The sequence below is a fragment of the Bos grunniens genome, chromosome 5 (assembly GCF_055505025.1).
Source record: "Bos grunniens cultivar Pamir isolate PY7600 chromosome 5, Bosgru_T2T1.0, whole genome shotgun sequence".
NCBI classification, from domain to species: domain Eukaryota; kingdom Metazoa; phylum Chordata; class Mammalia; order Artiodactyla; family Bovidae; genus Bos; species Bos grunniens.
The window spans coordinates 84,273,302-84,298,920 of NC_141169.1; the positions used below are offsets into that span (position 1 = coordinate 84,273,302).

The following is a 25,619-nucleotide window of genomic DNA, read 5'->3' on the forward strand; positions in this document are numbered from 1 at the left end:
CTTCCCTGCCCTTCACTATCTCCCTGAGTTTGCTCAAACTAATGTCCATTGAGTTGGTAACACTGTCCAACCATCTCATCCTCTGTTGTACCCTTCTCTTCCTGCCTTTGATCTTTCCTAGCATCAGGGTCTTTTCCAATGAGTTGGCTCTTCACATCAGGTGGCCAAAGTATGTTACAGTATATACTATGCAATTAAAAATCTAGCTGCCTCAATAAAATCACTTGACTAAGTGGTTCCCATATTCCATTAGAGGAAATAAATTCAAATTCTTCCAGATGATAGGAAACAATTACAGTAAACTACAAGTATCTTTGCAGTGCCTTTCTTCATCACTGTTGTCAAAAGCATAATTTAGGTATTTAGCATAAGCATGGCACTGCTCTCAGTGTTACACATTTTTTTTCCTGAGCCTCCTCAGCTCTAGGATTCTGCATAAATTACACTTCTACATTTTACACCTTACTAATATGTCGTCATTAGCATAAAGCCAGGACTTTGTAGATTTGGCCACTAACCTCGGGACAAAGAGGTATAGGATATAAAAAAAATATAATCAATTTCTTTCCTTTCTGGAGGAAGACAGGGCAACTTTACTCGGAGCATCTTGGCATTAATAAGAAAATAAAGCCTAACTGTAGTTATATAGTTTACATATTTCTTAAATTCCCCTGATCACTGCTTTGGGATCATCCAGATGTTCTATGAGTTAATATTTTTGTTCGGTTTAATTACATTGAATTATTTTCTGAAATTAAAAGGGGCCGTTCATTGAATTCTCCAGCATTGCCTCCTTTGTTGACTGCTGGCAATTTTAAATTAAAATAATTTTTCTTTATAATTCCCATACTTAGGAAGTTTAGCATTGTCTACATCCTCCCTTGGGCAGAACTAAAGAGCATAACTTTTGTAATGTAGTACATCTTCCCTGAGATTACTTTTCTTAAAACAAGACAGTTGCTTTTTCTGCAGGCCGTTGCTTGAAAAATAGACTTAAATATATCTGCCAAAGCTTTGCCTGTATATTTGACTGATTTTTTAAAAAGTTGAAATATATCAGAAAGATCTCCTTTCCACCTTAGGAGCTTTGTCAGTCTTTAGACTTGGTAACATCTTAATCTTGGACTGGAATACAAACTTAGTTTTCTTTAATATTTTTTCTCTCCCAGAAAAAAATGAATATGGCCTTTTTAAATTCAACCTTCACCTTTGTGATCAGAAAAAGGAAATTTAATTATATTTCTACCTTTGCAATGTCTACTTCTCATCAATAAATTATTTTTCTATCAAGTAGAAACCCTGTTTCTCTCATGCTGTGACCTCCAACCTCTTCCATCCAAATAGCTTCCATTCATATGAGGCACAGGGGCCCTTTCCCTCTTCTATTAATACGTTGGCCTCGCTTACGTATATATTTTTACATTTTCTTCTGTAACTTTTTTGGATTTGCTTAGTGTTTATTGTCTTGTAGATACTATCTCCCATTCTTTTTTCTCTTTTGTTTACCTAGGCTGGAAATTGGCTTGCTTTCATTTCCTTCCTAGGATTTATTAGCATAGATGACACAACCCTGGAAGGTAACAGGAACAGTGTTAATGCTTTCTGTGTTTTTATTTGTGACTTTTTGTGGTTCCAGTTCCATTCAGTGAAAGTGACAAGGTGGTCAGAAAATCTTGGACAATATCCTGTCATAATAAAACAAAGTGGAATTTAAAGACAGTGGTAGTGAACCAGAGAATCAGATGCTGAAGACAATTTTAGTAATTGAGTCATTGACACATAAAACAATTTTAGTACAATAGATTATTCTTTCAGGAAACTTAGTGGGGGTAATAATCCAAGATGCAAGATGACTTCCCAGAACGCACGGTGTCATGGAAAGTGCTGTTAGCCTCCACTTGGGTTGTAGTTTCAGAGTTCAGAAAGAATCAGTAGAGGATAGAAAATTTTCACCTGCAGAAACAGGGATGAATCAGAGAGAAAAGGTGGGGGAGATGGAATTTAAAAATCTGAGTTTCAAAAGTTCTGTTTCTCTGAGACACAGCAGGGAATGCAGACAGTTTTGTGGATGATACTGGATGTTTTCAAATGCAGAAGAGACAGCATCATGTAGGGGAGTTTTCTTATGCTCAGTAAAATGAGAGGAGTTACTTGCTAAGATGGAGTTCAGATGGAGAGCCTCCATCTTGGATGATGTTTGCCTGGAGAAAAGTCAAAGAGAAACATGGAGCTTCCTGAGCAGTGGTGGTAACTCCATACCTGACCAAGTCACTCTCTTGCTTGAAACCTTGGATCAGAAATTTTTGACTAGCAAGGAAAACACAATGATTTTTCTTTCTTGGTTTGAGTTTATTTTGTGATTTGTCATGGAATGCAGTAGGAAAAATAGGGACAAATAAAATTGTGTCAATTAACTTCATTTTTTTTTTTTTTTTTTTTTTACTTTCTCCTAAGCTTAAATTACCTGGAGAAGGGAATGGCAACCCACTCCAGTATTCTTGCCTGGAGAACCTCAGGGACAGAGGGCCTGGTGGGCTGCTGTCTATGGGGTCGCACAGGGTCAGACATGACTGAAGTGACTTAGCAGCAGCAGCAAGCTTAGACTGGCGTCCCATTTAACTGTGAGAGCTCAGCACCTTCAATGTAGTCAGGAATACAGGGGGTTTTTTAAACTACCCTTGATATTCATCCCAAGTGCAATTTTGTACTAGTTGTAAATCAGGGAGGTGGTCAGGCCCCACTCCACCTAATTGCCTCCTTTTGTAGCATGCTTTGTCAGTTCTTGTCAGTTTCTCTACACCATTGTGCTTTCCTTTCTCCAGCACCTTTGGGTAAGGTGACTTCACCTAACCAGTGTCCCCTGCCTTTCGTGTGTCTCTCGTACTTAACTGAACTGTTTTCATCTTTCAAGACCTTGGCTTAAACTTGCCCTCCTTCATAAAGCTGTCTAAAATTGTATCTAGTCTCCTTCTCTCTGTCTCTTTGAATAGTAAATTCTGCTCAGTTCAGATCTTTGTTTTCATGTTTCTGCCTGCTTTCTTAGGTAGACTGTAATTTCTTGTGGAAAGAACCATATCTTCTATTTCTTTTATGTCCACTCACCATTGTTTAGTATGAGGCATGCATTAAGGATTAGTAAATGTTTGGAGATTGTATTATAACTGGTGTTTTATTTTCATATGATGACTCCAGTAATTAGTATTTAAAATATGTACATTCCTTAATATTTGTCTTTTATTGTGCTACTGCAGATAATGGTTGTTATAATAAAATATTTCTGGTGTTCTAGGTCCTATTAATATACTTTGTTAATTTAAAATATTTTTAATTTACATTTTCTTTTTTTTTTTAATTTTCATGGTCTATATGTGGTTGTTCGCCCCCCAGTCATGACTCTTAAGAATGTCATGGTAACCTGTCAGAGAATTCTTGGTTTGAGGTGTTTTTACCTCCCATCTCTGAAATTTTGCTTCATTATGATATGCTCCTTCAGTCTTTTTTTTTTTTCCAGCAGTTTATCCCTGATAATAAAATTTTGCCTGCTGTGCCCTGAAATTTTACCATTCCTTTTTCTATAGGCCATATAAGATCTGATACATTTAGCATAAGGAAATGCACTGAGAATGTTACCTGTTATTCCTTTCCTTTCTAACTTACTCATTAATTATTAGTAATGCCATAGATCGTGTAATGTCTTCTCTTTCGGCTGCACTGGGACTCCCCTGAGGCATGTGGGGGCTTTGCTAGTTGAGGCACATGAACTTAGTTGCCCCATGGCATCTGAGATCTTAGTTCCCCAACCAGGGATTGAACCCACATCCCCTGCATTGGAAGGCAGATTCCACTGGACAACCAGGGAAGTCCTAGATCTTGTAATTTGGTTGTTATTGGGAAGTGGTCATTTGCATGACTCCTTGCAGCCAAGAAGCTTTTGATGAGATAAAAAAGTACCAAAGAAACATTTAAGTTGAATAATAAATTCATCACAAAATAACTTCAAAATGTATTTGTTATTTATTGCAAAAGAACCAAATGTATTATGAAGCTATACAGAACATAAAATACATCTTTGTGTTTATTTTAGGACTCAAACATTTTAAGTCCAGTGCAAGATGGAACAAAGAAACCTCAGATTGACAGCAATAAGAGCAACAACTATCGGATTGTAAAGGAGGTCAGCAACTAGTTTTATGTGGGTTTATTTTTGCATGGCAAAAGAGTTTTGCCTGTTGATTATATTTAATATTGTATTTTCTATGGTTAATGATTTTCTTCTTGTTTGGAAAGATTTTGATTAGGCTTAGTAAACTCTGCGTCCAGAACAAAAAGTGTCGCAATCAACATCAACGATTATTGAAAAATATGGGAGCCCATTCGGTGGTGTTGGATCTGCTGCAGATACCCTATGAAAAGGTGAGTTTTTAGGTTCTGTTTTCCTTTTTTAATTTTGAGGCAATTTCAGTATAGCAAAGTTGCAATTAATATTTTCCCCAAACCCTTTGCAAGTAAGTTGCCAACCTGATGCCCTACTTCCCCTGGGTCCTTTAGTGTGTATTCCCTATGAACATCACCCCATAATACCCTTCCAGATTGAGAAAGAACATGGCACTCTGCTGCCATCTCATCCTCACGAGCCATTCACATGCTACCATCATCCTAATCACGTCCTGTTTGACAAAAAGATCCACTTCAGAAACAGGTGCTGTTTGGTGTCATGTCCATTTAAACCTCCTCATGCTGGACCTCTCATGACCTGGACACTTTTGAAGACAGACCAGCCGTTCTGAAGACTGCCTCTTAATTTGGATCATCTGACTTTGCCTCATGATTCAATTCAGTTATGCATCTTTGGCAGGAACGTTACAGGAGTAACAATTAAGGTTTTCCCACCGCTTCCTATCAGACAGCGTGCAATTTTGATTTGCCTCATGACCGGTGATGTTTACTTGGGTCACTTGATAAAGATGGTGTCTGCCAGAATTCTCACTGTGAGCCGCTCAGTTTTCCTCTGTAATAAATATTTTGTGGCACAATTCTTTGAAACTAAGTAACTATTCCATTTTTGATCAAAATTTCTTTTTTTTTAATCTTTTAAGTAATTTTTTTAACCTTTTAAGTAATTTTTTTTAATTGGAAGACAGTAGCTTTACAATGTTGTGTTGATTTTTGCTGTATCAGCTATAAGTATACACATATCCCCTCCTGTTTGAGCTTCCTTCCCCATGTATCCCATCCCGTAGGTCATCACAGAACACTGAGCTGAGCTCCCTGTGCTATACCGCAGCTTCCGTTAGCTGTCTATTGTTATTAAACCTTTGATTGATTGATTGATTGATTTTAGTATGGACTCATGGATGCTCATTTCATGTAATAGGTTATATTAGGTTTCCATCATTATTTATTTTGATTGTCCCAAATTGGGGTTAGTTGCCTGTCCTCTAACATGGCCTCATCAGTCTTCGAGTGATTCATCACTTAATTGCACATTAAAATGTTCCAGGCTCACCTTGCATTTTTCTTGTTCCACCTGGAATTAGCTATTTCTTCATGAAGCTCCAGATCCATTTGGGGGAGAATGGTATTTGGGAGAAAAATTCTGAGAACTTAATGTACTTATTTCTGTGGAGTTTTGCTTCTTCAGGTCCTCTAAGTAGACAGATCTAGAGAATATATGTGTGTGTGAATATAATTACTCACTTATTAATATACTGTTTATAACTCATCTTCCACCATCACTGCTCCCTTTTCTTCCTAATGAATGCCCTCTGCACTTCACTTAGGCTCTGACCTCCGTCTGCGAGTAGATGCCTTGTTTATCTCTCTTGGAAACCAACCATGCCAGGCCATATACCCTTCCCACTTGGACTTTTCACTTCTCTTATTGAATTGCCCCCTGTCTGACTTAGTTGCATTTTAATATGTATAAGGTGGTATAATTCGAACTATGTTAGAGAATACAGTAAAAGAATTATTGAAAAGCAGCCAAATGTATTAACTTCTAAGTATTTATAATACAAATTATTATATCTTTGATATTGTAACACAGGCATATGGCATGTAATGAAGTCCCTTTTTCTAAAAATATAACTATAGTGTTGAGTGTTTTACTACTACTTTATGTTTGTGGGTTTTCTATTTTATTATTATATTTTTATTGAAATATTACTCATTTACAATATTATATTAGTTTCAGGTGTCCAGCAGAGTGATTTGAAATATTTTTATAATCACAAAATGATGTCAACATACAAAGTTATTACAATATTATTGGCTATATTCCCTATGCTGTACATTACAACCTTTGTTTATTTTATAACTAGTCTATTTTATAAGTGAAAGTCTGTAACTCTTAATCTTCCCCACCTATTCATCCGCTCATCCCACTCCACTCTGGCAACCATCAGTTTGTTCTCTGTGTCTATAAATCTGTTTCTGTTTTGTTTGCTTGTTTATTTTCTCTTTTAGACTCCACATATAGGTGAACTCATGTAGTGTTTGTCTTTCTCTGATTTATTTCAGTTACATAATACCCTCAAGGTTCATCAGTGTTGTCACACATGACAAGATTCTGTTCTTTTCGGCTATGTATTATTCCATTGTGTGTATATCTATCTGTCTGTATGTGTGTGTGTATATACATATATATATATATATCTCACATCTTCTTGACCCATTCATGGAGACTTAGTTTGCTTTTGTATCTTGACCATTGTAAACAATGCTCCATGTAAACAATATGGGTCCATGTAAACAATATGGGTGCATACATCTTTTTGAATTAGTGTTTTTGTTTTCTTCAGAAAAATACTCAAAGTGGAACTGCTGGATCATATGATAGTTCTATTTTTAATTTTTGAGGAAACTTTATACTGTTTCTATAGTGGCTATACCAATTTATGTCTCCATTAACAGTGCACAAGGGTTCTCCTTTCTCTAAATTTTCACCAACACTTGTTACTGTTTTTAATCATAGTCTTTCTAACAGGTGTGAGTTGATACCTCACTGTGGTTTTGATTTGCACTTCCTTGATAACTGGACCTCCCTGGTGGTTCAGCTGGTAAAGAATCCCCCTTCAGTGCAGGAGACATGGGTTTGATCTCTGGGTTGGGAAGATTCCCTGGAGAAGGGAATGACTACCCACTCCAATATTCTGGCCTGGAGAATTCCATGGACTGTATAGTCCATGGAGTCACAGAGAGTCAGACACAACTGAGTGACTTTCACTTTCACTTCCTTGATAGTTAGTGATGTTGAGCATCTTTTCATGTGTTTGATAGCCATCTGTGTGTCTTCTTTGGAAAAAAATGTCTGTTCAGTGCCTCTGCCCATTTCTTTCTTTCTTTTTTTTTTTTTGATGTTGAGGTGTATGAGTTTTTGCGTATTAACCCCTTGTTAGATACATCATTTGCAAATATCCTGTCCCATTCAGTATTTTGCTTTTTTTGTTTTGTTGATAGTTTCCTTTGCTGTGCCAAAACTTTTTAATTTGATTAGGTCCCATTTGTTTATTTTTGCTTTTATTTCCCTTGCCTGAAGAGACATCCAAAAAATATTGCTGAGACCAATGTCAAAAAGTATACAGCCTGTATTTTCTTCTAGGATTTTTATAGATTTCAGGTCTTAGATTTAAGTCTTGAATCCATTTGGAGTCTGTTTTTGTATATGGTATAAGATAGTAGATTCTTTTGCATGTAGCTGTCCAATTTCACCAACACTAAGAAGTTCTCTTTCCCCCAAGGTTTATTTTTGTCTTCTTTTTCATTCTTTCCTGATACATTTTATCCAGTTTCTTCATCAGCCTAGAATATCTAAACCAAGTGATTTTTAACTTGCATCACCTAAAATTTGAATAAAAGGTTGAAGAATTTTCCTACACATCACTGAAAAGCACATGCAATGTGGTGTCGTCTCTCTCAGAGCTCATTCCTAGGTTAATTGGCCACATGTTTTGGGGTTCATCTCTGGGCTGTCTCTTCTGCTCCATTGATATATGTGTCTGTTTTTGTGCCACCATCATACTGTTTGAATCACTGTAGTATTGTAGTATAGTTTAAAATCAGGAAGCATGGTATGTCCAGCTTTGCTCTTCTTTCTCAAGATTGTTTTGGATATTAAGGGTCTTTTGTGGTTCCATATAAATCTTAGAATTATTTCTGTGAAAAACGCCACTGGGGTTTGCTCAGTTTTAATAACTAGATTGTTCATAAACAAGCAAAAAAAAAGCTTAAGGTGACAGCTTTAAAGAAATACCAATTCTAGTAGAATTGTCCCTGCCATTCTTCTGTACTGCCTGGCTTTTCTGTGTGAATTGAGTGTTCTGTAGCTGAAGTTGCTTTGATGTTTTTTCACTATGCCTGGACTACAAACATAAAAGAAAATACTAGTATATTTTGAAATAAAAACTTCCTATTTTCAAGATGGGAATGGAGTTTTTGGACATAATTATTAGTCTAGTTAGTTCATCCCTATTTTAAATATGAGGAAATGAGTCTATTAATGATCTTAGGCTGTTGGTTTAGTTATATATGGCATAAAATTTAGACTCTCAGATTAGGAAAAAAGAAAACAATAAAACATTGAATTATTTTAATATAAACTGTGACTCAAAACATTAATCCATTTTGTGTATCTGACACTGACCACATGACCTAGCCTAAAAAACTTTTTAGATTGTTTCAGTGATATTTTAAAAGATAACTTTTAAGAAGAAAACTTTGCATTCTTTGTGAGTTTTGAAACTCAAGTTTCTTATTGAAATTCTTATTAGCAATGAAGTACTTTATCATAGGACTTTGGGAAAGGACAGTGAATAAGGAAACAACTTAAGAGTATGTGTGCTAAGAAAGAGGAGACAAAGAGCATGGGGGAAGAGGAGGGCAGAAAGCAAAGAGATAAAGGAAAAGGATAAGATGGAAAAAAGAGGCAAAGTAAGTAGCGAAAGAAGCAGGCACAGAGAAAGGGAGAGTGGAGAATAGAGGGAATGTCAGAAATACTGGGTTGGCCAGAGTTTGTTCGAGATTATCATAAGCCACTATGCAACAACCTGAATGAACTTTTTGACCAACTCAAATATGTTTATTTACAGAGTGGGGAAGAGAGGGCAGGTGAGTGGAGAGAAGACAGTGGGGGCAAATCAGCGGGATAAGGGAATGAGAGCAGGAGAGAAGGAGCAGAAGGAGCCAGAGGAGGAGGGATAAATGCCTGGAGAAGAAAGGGAGGAGCTGGAGAAACAGGGGGATAGAGATGATACAGAATGAGGAAAAACAGAAAGCAGAAGGATCAGGAAGCTCCAGGTACACTGAAACACTGGAAGAAGGTAAATCAAAGAGAGGGAAGGAAAGAGAGAGATTGGAGGATGCAAGGCAGAGGGAACAGAACTGGGGAGAGTGAGGAGGCCAGAGAGAAAGGAACAGGGGGACAGAGGAGGTGTGGGGACAGATGCAGGGGACAAGGGGCAGCTTTGTACAGCGATGGGAAATTGTAGTGGACAAGTAGGAAGATTGGGGAGAATGAGAAGTGGACTGTGAAACAAAAAGGGGAGCAGAACAGATAATAGAATGAAGATGAGGGGAGAGACATCTGCAAAATGGGGGAGAGGTGTAGACACAGAAAAGAGACCATAAAACAGTGAAGAAAACAGGAAAAAAAATGCATGTGTAAAAAAACATATTCTTTGATAGTATTTTTGCTCTGTGTGTTTCTCTGTATCACGTCCTACTTTTTAACTTCCAGAATGATGAGAAGATGAACGAAGTAATGAATCTGGCTCACACATTCCTGCAGAATTTCTGTCGGGGGAATCCACAGAATCAAGTTCTCCTCCATAAACATCTGAATTTGTTCTTAACCCCTGGTGTAAGTATTTGAGTGACTTCTAATACTTACAGTATTTATGTAAAGTGTCCATGTCATTTCTTATAGCAACATTAATGGATAGAATTTTATTCATCTTTGTGCATGTGAGCGTGCTAAGTCACTTCAGTTGTGTCCAACTCTTTGCGACCCCATGGGCTGTAGTCCGCCAGGCTCCTCTGTCCATGGAATTCTTGAGACAAGAATACTATAGTGGGTTGCGATGCCCTCCTCTAGGGGATTTTCCCTACCCAGGGATTGAACCCGTATCTCTTAAGTTTCCTGCATCGGTGGACAGGTTTGTTGTCACTGGTGCCACCTGGGAGGCCCCATATTCATCTTCGTCACCTCATTTTATTCCTTGTAGGGGCTTCTCCTTAAAGTGAGTATCTTTCCATTAAGGGAACATTTAAAGAAACTTGAAAAATCACACATATCTTACCTGCAGATGGCAACTTCATTTTTATGTACACAGTTAGGAAAAAGACAAGGTACAGCAAAGACTAAGTGTGATGCCACGAGTAAGTAAATATGAAAAACTCGAAGGTGGAGTTACCTCTGCTCTGTAAAACGTGTCAGCGAATACTAAGGAAGAGCCATGTTTGAATCGTACATGATTAATCTCAAGAATACTGTTGCCAACATGAGGACCTTTATAATAAGCTCCCTTTTCCAAGTAAATTCCTTTGTGAGCTCAGTCTTTTTATTGTTATTTTTTAAATGCTGAATAATCTCATTGCATTTTGTGGAAGAGAAAACTCACTACAATTTTGCATGAAATAGAAAACTGATCACAAGCCGGGTAATATGGTCTAAGTATTATTGTAAAATAGAAAACTGATCTTGTCAGAATTACAAGGGCACATTCCTCTGTGTGTAGCTCCTTGAAGCAGAAACCATGCGGCACATCTTCATGAACAATTACCATCTGTGCAATGAAATTAGTGAGAGAGTTGTCCAGCACTTCGTGCACTGCATTGAGACACACGGCCGCCACGTGGAGTACCTGAGGTTTCTGCAGACAATTGTCAAAGCAGATGGTAAATACGTGAAGAAATGCCAGGATATGGTAATGACCGAGGTATGTTCGCAGTTTGCATTTTACCAGCTTCACATAAACATTATGCTCAACTACGTGTTTTCTGTTAATTTTGAGTGAAAAAAATCCCCCAACAACATAGGTTTGGAAAATAATTTGAGTACAACTCTTAAGCATCAATGTATTTTGCTTAGGTCTAGGGAAGTGACATATCATAAGGTGATGTTATAATTTTCTAGGAGTTTATTTTTCTTTTTGAGCCTTAATAAATTTGTGTATTTTAAATAGTGGGTAAAATCCTATGAAATGTTATAGATTATTTAAAAGGAAAGTCATTAAATTTTATATTTCTAAGTTTCAAAATATAACAAAAATAGATTAAACTCTGCTTTTCGAGTGCCTTTATTACTGTGTTCCTGTAATCATAAAATGGATGTTCTTTGCTACTATTTACAGAGGGCTTTGAAGGAAATGAAATTAATAGAAATTATCTGTCAGTGATTTTTTTACATTTGAAAGTTTAGCTTTCCAGAGTCAGTTAAAAATTTAAGAAAAGCAAATGGATGATGTACTCCATTTATTTTGCCCTCTTCATGATGATATTTCTCACTGAGCCAGATTTATACAGTGAATGAGTTACTTAATAGGAACCAAGTGATACTTTGGAGAATGCATGTGTGTGTGCTCTAAGTCACTACAGTTGTGTCCGACTCTTTGCAACCCTATGGACTGTAGGCTGCCAGGTTCCTAGCAGGATAGATCCATGCTATTCTCAAGGCAAGAATGCTGGAGTGGCTTGCGATGCCCTCCTCCAGGGGATCTTCCTGACTCAGCATTGAACCCATATCTCTATGTCTCCTGCATTGGCAGGCGGGTTCTTTACCACTAGCACCACCTCGGAAGCCCACTTTGGAGAATACTTTGAGCCTATGTGGGTAGATCATTGCTGTGTGACCTAATGGTTTTCTAAAGGCCTGGATGGATTAAAGCAGCTTTCAACCATCTACAAACAGTTACCTAGTGGATTATATTGATCTGGGGGAATTTTCATAATTATACACTTTAAATTTGGGATGGGAGTAATTTCTGTATTGTTACAATGGGAGTCCCTCTTGCCCCACAGAAATTTCAAAGTTAATTCAGTGTAAAGTCCTAAATTTTTAATGTAAATTATTGTTATTAAACATTTAAGGAGCATTTTTAATTTGTAAAATTTACCTATCTGTATTTGCATTCATAATAGTTCTCCTTTGCCTAGAAATGTGGCAATTAATTAGATTTTGGAAAATCATCATGGGAAGAATTAAAATGGGAAAGCAGCAAATAGTTAAGCGAGTCCAATGGTATTTACTAGGTGATGTGTTTCTATATGTAAAGAAATATTTATAATTTTATGTTAATATATACATTTTTGACACTAATACATTCTCTTTCAACAGAACTTTCAGTGTAAGCCAGTTAATTGTCTTATCAATTTAAGTATGTTATCAATTCAAATAAAATAGAGAAAAAATTATGTAATCTGTGTTACCTTCCAAAATATTTCCCACTGGGGGTAGAAAATTGGTACTAGAATAGACAAAAAGAATTGAGGCCAGCGCAGGTCCTGACCTGTCTGTGGTTTGGGGTTGCTATCTGCCTCATAAAGCAAAGTAGAGGGTTTGTCTCCTGGGAAGACAAAAGTTGTCTTCTCTGCAGAAGCCTCTTACATAACTAGCCTGGGCATCTTCCAGGAACAGGAGGGTGAGAATTGAGACTTCATGAGGCTGGGTTTTCAGTTGAGGGAGAGAGAGAAGATAGCAGTGATAGTCTGGAGTTCTGAGTCTACCTCCAGAACTCATCACTGTTAACTCAGCCTGGGCTTCACAGCAAAGTGGATTCCTTAATAAAATACTACTGTTTCCCCCCCAAATAGACAATAAGACATTATGGTGATTTAGCAATAAAATTACATCCTGCTGGAAACTCCACTATAGTTTGTTATACAAACAAAACAGGAAGGAAAATTTATTTCCTAGAAGCCCCTGCTTACTCATTCTTTGTCTCTCCCTCTCTCTTTTTTTAAGCTTGTATTTTTCTTTTTATTTTTCTGCTTTTACCTCCATCCCCTACTGATATCCACAACAAATGGAATCTGCAAATTCTTGTAGAGTTACATTTGGTTATGTGTACTTGCTTACTTATTCCATCACTATTGAAGGGGATGGGGATATTTTAATTCATAGTAAAATGAGACTTAGGAGATTTCTCATACTTGGCAATGGCATCTACCATTTGAAGTTAAAGAAAGTAACTTTACTGGAATATTTTGCAGGTTTAATTTCAGTGGCTAACTCATTGAACAGCTTCCAATCATCTGTGTCATTTATTCTCAATGCCATGTAACTCTCCCATATCTCCTCAACTGGTTTTGATGACTTTCATAATTAATCACTTCACACATGAATACAATCTTTTTGCCATCCTGCTTTTGTATAGTTCTACGTTTGCAATGTTATCTCTGTTTTTACAAAGATATGCATGTGTTTCCATATAGACCAAGTCTTTAGAAATAACTGCAAAGATGAACATTTGGACTGCTATATAGACTCTCTTATTATCATTTCAGTTGATAAATGGGGGTGAAGATGTGCTGATATTTTACAATGATAGAGCATCATTTCCCATCCTTCTCCATATGATGTGTTCAGAGAGAGACCGAGGGGATGAGAGTGGCCCCTTAGCCTACCACATCACCCTCGTGGAGTTGCTGGCAGCATGCACAGAGGGGAAGAACGTCTACACTGAAATCAAGTGCAATTCCCTTCTGCCCCTGGACGACATAGTGAGGGTGGTGACCCATGATGACTGCATCCCTGAGGTAAGCCTGGCAAAAGCTTAGCAGCTATAGAATTGTTTTCAGTTTCTAGTAAGTGCCAGAAGTCCTCCTATGGTTATTTATAATGAAATAACACACTTAGTCACAGAATAGTACCTAGGTATATAATTAGGGAATTTGAAAATCATTAAAACTTACTTTTTTGTTCTACAAGGGACTATGAAAGTTGATAGACCTTTTAAGAGTATAGCCACTGTTAGTTTTCTAGAAATTCCACTATAGAAATTTCTAGGTATGGTATTGTGATCAGACTTAAACATTTACTTGTAACTTCTAGTATGTTTTAAGCATGAAACAGATCTTCATAAATAATGCACAGTCATCCGTAGAGGCTAGAATGGTGCTGCAGGACCACTATTAGGTTCTCTAGGTTTACCTTTGCTTTATGGAATAGATGGTTTCTTGGAAACATGGACACATATTTTGCTTTATTCATACATCGTCTTTTACCCTCCATCCTAGTTTGGTGTGACAGGCAGGGAAAAAACTCATTAGAGACTGGTTGTCTGCCAGATGCATTAATGAAACTTCCAGGAATGTACATGACAATAATTTCTTTTTTTTCTACTGTTCTAGTGTATTGTTGCAAAGTTTATAAATGTGTGATATGCTAAATCCAAACATTTTAAATCACAGTAACTTTAAAAGATACCAGGTTAGGTTCATTTTCCTATTTCCAAATAGTCCTGCATAGTGATGGACTTGAAAGTATATTTTTTATGAAATTTTTTAGGATTGCTAACACCTCAAACCAAGAGTACTTCATGCCTTGATTGTTTTGAAGTAGGGTAGCAAAGAAAGGAAGCATAGTGTTGTGGTTAAATTGTGGGTTCTGTCTTTCTTTGAAGTCCTGATTCTGGCCAGTCAGTTCTCTCTGCCGTAGCACTCTAACCTCTCATACTCACCTGCTTCACCCCTCTTCATCCTTTAGATCCTGATTCAAGTATTACTTCTTCAAAGAAGACCCTCCTGGCTTCTAGTGTTAGAGCCTATAAGAGTCTACAATTTGAAATTTGACATTTGAATTTTATTGATTAACAAATGTCATTCTTTACCAAGATTATAAGCTCAGTGAGAGTAACAGCTGGGTCTGTTTATAGTTACCATTATATTCTCTGAGCCTGGACCTACGTTTAATAAATATGTTTTGAGTGAATGAGTGAATGGGTTGAAGAATGAGTCAGAATCTTGGATCGGTTACTTTCTACCTGTGTGACTGATTCCAGCAGCTTACTTAACCTTTCTCATTGTCAGTTTACACAATTTTGAGTATAATAACTATAGTCTATATCTGGTAGAATTGCTGGGGAATTAAATTAAGATAAATTAAATTAGGATATTGCAGGATATGCTGGAGATTCTGACGCCTCCTTACCCTGTAATGTAGCCTTGACACAGGCACCCTGTGGTTGAAGGTTTTAGACCTCAGTCAAGTATTGATAACTTCTAAGGCCATAAAAGCTGGCCTTGTATTCCTGTTGGTTCTAACTTGGATTCTATGAATCCTCTGAAACTGTTTACCTGATTTTTTTATATATGTGATTTTTACTGGGGAGATTTATAGCCTTCATCACATTTTCATAAAGAGAAAGAGGAAAGACGAGGTGAGAGAAAAAAGAGAAAAGAAAAGAAAAGAACAAAAACTATTGTCCTATGCACTTTAGTAATGGTATATGTTGGTGAGACTCATCCCAGTCTCTTATGAAGAGTTTTGCTAAATCTGGAAAAAAAACTTTAATACGTCTTAAAATAATATCATTTTTTTGTAAACTGTGAGCCTGCTTCTTCTCAGAAATAGCAGTTTAATTGTTTTTGAATGGCAGTATAGTATTAGTCAACATATTTAAGTGTCGTATTAGATCTCTCTTGGTTGCAATGGACAGAAACCTAATTTAGACTCATTTAAATTTTAAAGGGGAATTTTATATATTGGCTCCAGTATTTGGAAATTTGAAGGATGGTTGTTCAGATGAGTCAAGAGGTTCAAGCAGTGTCAGAGTGCCATCTGTCTCTTGTTCCCTTTTCCTTTGTGGTTTTGCCTCAATTCCCTTTTTTTTCTGAGCAAAAAATAAATAAATAAATAAAATAATTTTCCTCTACACACCCGGAGAAGAGGCTTTTTGGAGTTCAGGTTTACCTTGTTCCATTTGACAATGAGAGAGAGGAAGAGAGAGAGAGAGGATGAATATGAATGAATGAATGACAGAGATAGAGAAGGGAAAAGGAGGTGGGGAGATGCGAGAGAGTAGAGGGAAGGAGAGAGAGAAAGGGACATTTGTCTCAAATATGTCATGTAAACTTGGTTTACATGAAGTTCACATTTTCACACCAATCACTGGGCCTGGGGGAACAGAGTACTAAGTCATGTGTTTACCCTGGGTCAGGGGATGAAATATCTTGGTAAAAGAAAGGAGATAGGCATGCTCTCTGGGTAGACACAAATCATACTATAATTTACTATAGGAAATAAGAGTTTTATTTAACCGTTCCTAATAGATATTTGAAAATGGAGAATGTAGAAAAAACTAAAAGAAAAAACTTACTTTCTTTTATATTTGAAACTTGGCACAGGTTAAAATTGCTTATGTGAATTTTGTTAATCACTGTTACGTGGACACAGAAGTGGAAATGAAAGAAATCTACACAAGTAACCACATTTGGAAATTATTTGAGAACTTCTTGGTGGATATGGCAAGGGTAAGTTATGCTTTGACCATTAAATGCTGCTTCGTGTTTAGTAAGGTTGTTGATGTAGCTTTTGACTAAACAGTATCAAGCAGCTATTAATAGATGAAAACTTAAAATTAAACCCGCTATGTTTGGATGTCATCCTTTACATTCAAAAAGTTGTGACTGAGTTTCACAAGACTGTGCGTGAGATTTAATGAGTTAATGTACACAAAATGCCAGTACAGTGTATATGGCAACAAGGTGTTCATTTTCGTTTTTACTGCTGATTATATTGGTCTACTGGTAAACAGAATTTTAGTAGCCATCTTACATTGGTTAGAGAAGATATTTGGCAGAGATCAATATATTCAGCCTCATGTCAATTACAAACTGTAGGTGGAAGGAATCTCACAAGATCTTGACTGTGGCTTTCAGGCAGGTAGGTACTTGACCATACTGTTTGGGACCTAACACTGCCCACTGTTGCCTATGAGAGTGTGTTCCAGTAATTGAATCATCTGGTGTTTTTACTCATGTCAGCCAAAATGCAGTCTGCTTTTTACTTTGAGTCCATTTTCTCATGTTTGGCTTTTTTTTGAGGGTTGGGAAGGACACAGGTAGCTGGTTGGCATTTTCTGGATATTGTCTAGCATATGTTTTTCTGTTAATATTGACTGAATGAATGAAGAAAGGAAGGAAGGAATTTTTGATAGCACTTAATTTTAGTTAGTATATTTTATGCCCCTTTTAAGCATACTGAATTATCAAAATGTCCAAACTCTATTATTTTAGGTTTTTCTTTTTCTTTTTTTTTTTTACAGGGGGCTGGGGACCTTCTTCAGTTTCTCCTTTAAAATTATGGGACGTACTGTTCAATTAAGGGTTTCACTAATAGAAGATAATGTATAGCTAACTCCTTAGACCTGTTATGACTTACGGTGGCCTGTCCCAGTCCTTTGGCTTCCTACATTCCTGTAGTTTACATGGGTCTCACTAAGATGTACTGAAGATGTAGTGAAGGAGGGGGAATAATGAAGTCCACATGGATGGATGCTGATTTTATCCATTATCTCACTGCCTCCTTACAGTTCTTTCTGGAAGGAGGAAGGACAGAGGGGTTATAATGAAACAACTGCAGACCCAGACACCCAGGACCAATCTTAGATAATAGAATAAATCACATATTCTAGTCCAGGCACTCTTCTGTTTAGTCAGGGTTAGCAGGTGGAATGTATTCATTTCGACTTTGGTGTGGGGGAGTATGCTTGAGCTCCGCTGTGTTCACACGTGCGTGAAGTAAAGCAGTTCCCGTTTTACTTTATTTCTGTAGACCTTCAAAGCAGCTCGTTACCTTCCTCAGGTGGACCTGCACCTGTGGAGGAGTCATCCTGTTTTACACAGCACTGACATACCTCTTGCATTTACCCTTGTGACCTTGTGAAAGCACTTCTAAATGACTAGCCACAAGTATTTCCAGAGACCTTGGAATGAACAACGGTTTACATGCTGATGGCTGAGTTTTAAAATTACATGTGCGGGAAGATAGTAAAAATATTGCAGACTGATTTGCAGATTTGCACAGTGCTCCAGACTAAAGATAAGGTTGAAAAGACCAGAGTCACACTCTAGACAGCATGAGCTGCAAAGCTAACAGGATTTTTATTTTTAAACCAAAGAAAGCTAATGATAACTGTCATTGATCATGCTGCCTTGGAAACGGTCTTTCCATTGATGTGTTTATTCATAAGGCTAAGGGGTACATTTTTGTTTTAAAGTGTGTGTGTAGGCAGGATTTTTATTTTATTCTGATTAAGTAGATATAGTGTTATTAGTATTAAGGGCTCTAAGGGAATTTCAGAATCTTCTTGGTCTGTTCAGTCCTTATGTCTAACCACAATAGCTTAACTATACTGCAGAAAGCATTTTTTCTTTCCTTCTTGTTTCCCTCCCTCTTGTTTATATGTCAGGCAGGAACTCTCTTATCCCCTCATTGAGAAAGACAAGGAATCAACCTTCTTATGTCAGGGAAGGGACAGGAAACCTGGCTTTCCATATCCAGGATTTGTCCTTTTCCCCTTGAACAAAGTTTAAGGAGCTACCACACACTTTCAAATTCAAATGCAAAAAAAAAATATATATATATATATATGTATGTATATGGGTAAGCAAGTATAATGTGGCGTTTTAGGCAAATTTTCAGTTCAGTAGAGCAGTAATTCTCAAACTTTAGTAAGCAGCAGAATTACGTGGAGGGTTTGATACAGCACAGATTGCTGGACCCCACCCCCATAGTTTCTGATTCAGTAAGTGAAAGTCTTTGCATTTTTAACAAGTTTTCAGGTGGTCCTGAAGATGCTGGTTTAGGGACCACACTTTGATAATCACTGAAGTAGGGCAGGATTGTTAAGACTAGGCATTTTAGAGGCATTAGCCAGACCAGCGTTAAAATTTAGATTCTGCCTCTTTTTTTTCTTTTTATTTATTTATATTTATTTATTTTAATTGGAGGCTAATTACTTTAGATTCTGCCTCTTAATAGCTCAGTTATCTTGTGGGGCAAGACACCTACCCCTCTAATGCTGAATTTCCTTATTTGTAAAATCAATACAATAATAATGCATTCTTTATAGTGTTACTGGGAGGATTCAATGAGATAATGGGTATACAGGTCTTAACACAGGCATGGCACTTAGTAAGAGAGTTGGTACTACCATCCATTTTATCCATATCATGGTAACTTCACTGGTATTATTAAAAGGTTATATGTAGCCTTTAAAGCAATTTCAAGTAGTTTTCCCAAGACCCAATAATAATATGGAGGATGACCTGAATGAGGACCATCCAACACAGGCAAGACCCAGAAGCCATGTTGGTGAAGCTGGATGCAGGCAACAGCAACCTGATGTAGAGATGTACTAAATTCAGGTGTTATAACAAAGTTTTGAAATCCTGGGGCAACTGATTTCCATCACTGAGACAAGGTGAAGGTAATCTGGAGGAAAGGTATTTGGTAAATTGGACCTGAAGAACCATAGAATCTCAGGGTTGCAGTTCAGAGTTCAGTACCTGCCTGTATATTTCCATTAACAGTGACCTCAGTCTTCTTTTTTGGGGGGAGACAACTGGTTTCATTACTAGAAAACTTTAGTTGTTAAAAGGTCTTATATTAATCCAAATTTTTATGTTATAATTTTTTACCTATTTTTCCTTTTGTAGCAACACAGGATGATTCATTTCAGAAAAGATGTGGGTGTTTGCTAGTCTCCTTGTTAGTGATCTAGTTTGAAATGATAAAGGTATACAACTTAAAGGAACTTAAGATTGTCTAGGTTGACCTGATAATTTTGCTCCCAAGTTCCGGAGAGATTAATTTGCTCGCATAGGATATTTGGCCTGGCTGGTAACAGAACTGGAAGGCCTGCGGGTGCTGAATCCAGGGCTCTTCACACAGTTACTTCTCAAGTATGTCGTGATAGCCCTCATGTCTCCTATTGTTTTCTCCATGACTTTCAGTGGTTCCTCTTCCGTTAAGATTTCTGGGCTTGTTTGCAGTACACTTTTGGATTCTCTCTAATTTGTTAGTGTTTTAAACATGGCATTCAGGATGGAACCCAGTGCTTCAGGCGGGGTTCAACTAGCCCAACTATGTATGTGTGTGCACGTGTGCACAGGCTCAGTCGCTCAGTTGTGTCTGACTGTTTGCAACCCCATAGACTGTATAGCCTGCCAGACTCCTCTCTCCATGGAATTTCTTCAGGCAAGAATGTCGGAGTGGGTTGCCATTTCCTCCTCTAGGGGATCTTCCTGACCCAGGGAACAAACCTGTGTCTCTGTGTCTCTTGCATTAGCAGGCAGATTCTTTACCACTAGTGCCACTTGGGAAGTGCAAGCCAGCACGAGGCTGATGGTTAAAAATTTGGAGAGCAATCCTGTTTAAAAGGCAAATGAAATATTAATGTGTGGTGGTCCTCATAGCACCCGCCACCTTTGTCTTCACGTTTCGCAGGAATCAGCACCACCAAGTTTCTTTTGTTTGCTCTTGGTAAAGTTCTCTAGAGAGCCCCTTAATTAGTATCTTTCATGCTCCTGTTTGTACTCCCTTGTCTTTTATCTTGTTAAGACCCAAGAAAGACAGTTTTTACTAAACCAAATTTGTTTAAATTTTTATTATTTTTCTAATATTTATTTGCACTGGCCTGTTTCATATACTTATTCTATTCTGATTTTCTGACAGAACCAGCATCCACGTCCTATAAATACACCAGATTTAGACAGACAGCAAAGCTGTTAGGCCTATGAAAAGTTGTCTTACTGTCTTTTACAGAGAGCATTTAACAACAGCCCACTTTGACCTCTGTGTCAGTGCAGCTAAAATCGGTGTTTGTAAGGCAGAAATGCTTTTCTTTGCTTCATAACTGATTGTTGTTGCAAAGTCAGGAGATTTGAGTCATATTAGAAGGCACATGGCGGAGAAGGCAATGGCACCCCACTCCAGTACTCTTGCCTGGAAAATCCCATGGACGGGGGAGCCTGGTAGGCTGCAGTCCATGGGGTCGCTAAGAGTCGGACACGACTGAGCCACTTCACTCTCACTTTTCACTTTCATGCATTGGAGAAGGAAATGGCAACCCACTCCAGTGTTCTTGCCTGGAGAATCCCAGGGATGGCGGAGCCTGGTGAGCTGCTGTCTATGGGGTCGCACAGAGTCGGACACGACTGAAGTGACTTAGTAGTAGTAGTAGTAGTAGTAGTAGTAGTAGTATTAGTAGTAGAAGGCACATGGAGAGGGGTGAGCTGTGGTCAGTGTTAGCCTCAGACTATTTTTCCTTTTGAAGATGTTCCTAATTTTGCTATCAATTCCAAGGTTCTCTAATGGTCAACAGTACTCTAAGTGATGTACTGGCATCACTGGCATGAAGTTAGACTGAGGAGTAACTTAGAGGCACACCTGCCACAGTGTCATGTCATTGTCTCATCAAACACTGCTTAACAAGACAAATCAGAGTATTTCATTTCCAAGTAGATCACTTGAGCATTTTCTCCCTTTGGCTTACCAAATAGGTAAGAAATAACAGTAAAGATAAAATGTATATGTACTTTTAAACACACTTTCTAGGTTCTCTAATTTGATAGAATTGAATAGATTTTCTTTGCTTGATGAATTGATTCCATAACTTTCATTTTTTTAAGTTGAATGAGCCATTGAAAAGTCTCATTCTAAGGCCTTCTTTTTAAAATTTATTTATTTTTGGTTTGGCTGTGGGCCACTCTAGTTGTGGTGTGTGGGCTTCTCTCATTGCTGTGGCTTCTCTTGTTGCAGGGCATGGGCTCAAGGTCACATGGGCTTCAGTAGTTGTGACTCTCAGGCTCTAGGTGTGCGGGCTCAGTAGTTGTGACACATGGGCTCAGTTACCCCGTGGCATGTAGGATCTTCCCGGATCAGGGATCAAACTCAAGTGCCCTGTATTAGCAGGCCGATTCTTAACCACTGGACCACCAGGGAAGTCCCTTCTAAAAAGCCTGTTGGATAGCATCACTGACTCAATGGATATGAGTCTGAGCAAAATCCAAAAGATAGTGAAGGACAGGGAAGCCTGGCATGCTATAGTCCATGGGGTTACAGGATGTCAAACATGAATTAGCAATTGAACAACAGCTAGCACGGCAGGCAAGTGAAGAATGTTAAGTATTCGATAAGTATTATTTTGTGTGTAGCACCATTCCCTCAGCTGTAATTCTGCTTTTCTTTTCATCTTTCATGATGAATTTATAATGGTGGTGCCCGTGTGGAGCAAACACTTGTTTGACTCTTCTTCACTGATTATTGGTTGGCCCCAGTCCTGCACAGCACTTTCTACTCTTCAGGTCATCATTAGCATTTATCATAGTTGATCGCTTGCTCCTTGAAACATGACCTCACTTGGCCCCCAGGATATCAGTCCTACTCTCAGCCTTCCACTTCACCAGGCCACTCCTTCTCAGTCTCCTTTGCTATTTCCTCTGAATCTTCCTAGCTTCTAAATATTGAAGTGTGCCAGGCTCAAACCTTAAACTAGCTCCCTCCTCTCTCCACAATCACTTGCTTGCTGTTTTCATCTGCTCTCCTAACTTTAATCCCAGGCTGGTCGAAGCTTGGGTCATTCCTCTTATAGTCTCACATATCTCACTGCCCACGTGACATCTCCAGTTGTCAATTGAACCTCAAACTCTTCACTCACTTTCATGTCCCACTAAAAATTAATTCCTTTTCAAGTCTTTTGCATCTCAGTAAATGGCAATGCCATCATTCATTCTAGGCATTCAGGCATAAACATCTGGATGTCATCTGTAAATCTTATTTTCTTGCTCTTAAATTTAATCCTTTAGCAAACTCTGCAAGCTCTAACCTTAAAATATTCAAAATCTGACTACCTCTGAATACTTTGATCATTGCCACCCTGCACCAAAGTACCATTAAGTCTCATCTGGATAATTGCTGTAGCTGTTTTTCCGGGCTTCTACTCTTGCCCCCTCCCTTCATCTTTTCTCTATGCAGCAGCCATAATGATTAAAAAAGAGGAAGAACATTGGTTCAGGTTCCTCCTCTGCTCGGACTCCTCACAGAGTAAAATCAGTATATGATTGGACTCTCCTCTGTTCAATGACCACCCCAACCCCACCCTGGCTTCCCACTGTCCTCTTGTCCCCTTGGCTAGCTCTCTTTTGCTTCTGATGGCCTCCTTGCTGCTCCTCACATATGGCAAACTCACTCCCTTCTCAGCATCTCTGCATCTGCCTGGGATGTACTCATTTCCAGGTACGCTCCATCCTCATGACTCCTTTGAGGTCCCTCCCTTACTTAAAGTCTTCAGAGAGGCTTTGGTTGACTTCCTGATGTTAAGGAACAATCTCTTCCTTCTGTACCCTCTTCTTGAGCTTAATTTTTCTTTTAAAAAATTTTATCTATGTATTTTTGGCTGCACTGGGTCTTTGTTGCTGCAAGTGGCCTTTCTCTAGTTGCGGCGAGTGCAGGTTACTCTTACTTTTGGTGCACAGACTTCTCATTGTGGTGGCTTCTCTTGTTGCCGAGCATTTGCTCTACGTGCTGGGGCTTGAGTAGTTGCCGCTCTCGGCTTTAGTTGCTCCGTGGCACATGGGATCTTTCTGGACCAGGGATCGCCCCATGTCCTCTGTATTGGCAGGCACATTCTCAACCACTGGTCCACCAGGGAAGTACTGCTTCATTTTTCTTTATACAACTTATCCTTACCTGATTTTTTTTTTTTTAATGTATTTGTGTTTCTGCTGCAACAAAAGAAGAACAGAGATTTTGTTTGGTTCACTGCTGCATATCTGACCTGGAACAGTGTCTTACACATAATAGATATTCAGTATTTGTGTTATTATTTATTTAGACTGCACTGCATACCTTGTGGAATCCCAGTTCCTCAGCCAGGGACTGAACCTGGCCAGGGCAATGAAAGCATCAAGTGCTGACCACTAGACTGCCAGGACCTCCCGATATTTGTGGGATGGATAGATGAATCTCATATGAAGTTGAAAATATTTAAAAAGTGAATCTGAAAAAAGTGTGGTTTTAGCACAGAATTAAATGGGCATATCAATGCAATTAAATAAATAGCCAGAAAATGATTTTTATTTATATAAGATATTATGATATCATAACTAATCACCTATTAGTAGGGAAGTGATGGGTAATTTTCCGTGATTTTCAGTGATTAGCAAACTATTTTTGGTCAAGAGAGAGATAGTTAATATTTTAGCTTTTCAGGCTCCTATCACAACTCTTGTAACAATTACTGAAGGGAAAGGAGCCATAGACAAATATAAATGAATAGATATGGTTAGATTTGACCCATGGTAGTTTGCCCACCCCTGGATTATTAAATTAGTAATAATAAACTTCATCAGGTTAGTGATTTTTATATATTTTGTTGTTCACTGATAGATCCCAGGTACACAGAACGTCCTTGGCATAAAATAAGGGCATTGAATAAAAATTGTTGATTTGAACTAAATCAAAATGACATTTGAAGACCTGGCTATTTGGGATGAAATGAACTTAGTTCCTCTCCGTACATCATATAATTGTATAAATTGCAATAGATAAATGTAAAATGATGAAAATGGTTGGATGTGTAGGTGTATATTTATCTGTCTTTGGATTGAGAGTGTTATTTCTAAGCATAAATGCAGTAGATGAAATTAGCTATGAAAAAAGCATTTCCCTATTTGAAAATGTAAAACATATATATATATATATATATCTCAACATCATAAAAATAAAAGAACATAAAAATAGAAAAAGTTACCATACATTAAAAAAAGGCTCATAACCTTTACGCAGAAAACATATATATGTATTGATAAGAAAAATACGAACAATCTGATGATAAAAAGGGCCAAATCCAGGCATTTCCTCGGTTACATACAAGTAAATCCCTGAAAAAATAGTCAACTGTTAATAACTTTAAAAAAATACAAAGGAAAATAAGATCTAATTTATAACTGCTGCTGCTAAGTTGCTTCAGTCGTGTCTGACTCTGTGACCCCATAGACGGCAGCCCACCAGGCTCCCCTGTCCCTGGGATTCTCCACGCAAGAACAGTGGAGTGGGTTGCCATTTCCTTCTCCAATGTATGAAAGTGAAAAGTGAAAGTGAAGTCGCTCAGTCATGTCCGACTCTTCGAGACCCCATGGACTGAGGCCCACCAGGCTCCTCCCCCCATGGGATTTTCCAGGCAAGAGTACAGGAGTGGGTTGCCATTGCCTTCTCCGAATTTATAACTATCAAAGTATAAAAATAAAAAGATAAAAGGATAATACTAAATATTGGTTCACATATCTTGCTGATGAGAGTAAATTTATGCCATCTTTTAAAAACACATTTTTGTAGTACATTAAAAAAAAAAAGCCTTTATATCTTTTTAATGTGTGAAGTAATTTACCTTCCAAGAATCTGTCCTCAGGAAATAATTAACAATGATATCAAGGATTTATGGTCCAAAAAGTTCAACATACTTTCATAATAAAATACAGTAGGAAATAGTTTACATATTTAATTAATAGAGAAATGGTTCAACAAATTATGATATATCTGCAAGATTGAAGATATAGTGTCACTGTGACTATTTTTTGAAGATTTTTAATGATATGAGAGTGCTAATGATTGAGTAATG

At 37.8% G+C, this 25,619-nt stretch overlaps 1 protein-coding gene across 3 annotated transcripts in view; it reads left to right on the forward strand.

Annotated features, from left to right (window-relative positions):
* ITPR2 (inositol 1,4,5-trisphosphate receptor type 2) overlaps positions 1 to 25,619 on the forward strand; it is a 586,442-nt gene that overhangs the window by 262,325 nt on the left and 298,498 nt on the right. For all 3 annotated transcript variants that reach the window (XM_086401652.1, XM_086401653.1, XM_086401654.1), the window contains 6 exons: positions 4,085 to 4,174; positions 4,288 to 4,413; positions 9,734 to 9,856; positions 10,734 to 10,934; positions 13,501 to 13,752; positions 16,342 to 16,467. In XM_086401652.1, coding sequence (XP_086257778.1) covers positions 4,085 to 4,174; positions 4,288 to 4,413; positions 9,734 to 9,856; positions 10,734 to 10,934; positions 13,501 to 13,752; positions 16,342 to 16,467 — 918 coding nt within the window. The remainder of the gene's footprint in view (positions 1 to 4,084; positions 4,175 to 4,287; positions 4,414 to 9,733; positions 9,857 to 10,733; positions 10,935 to 13,500; positions 13,753 to 16,341; positions 16,468 to 25,619) is intronic.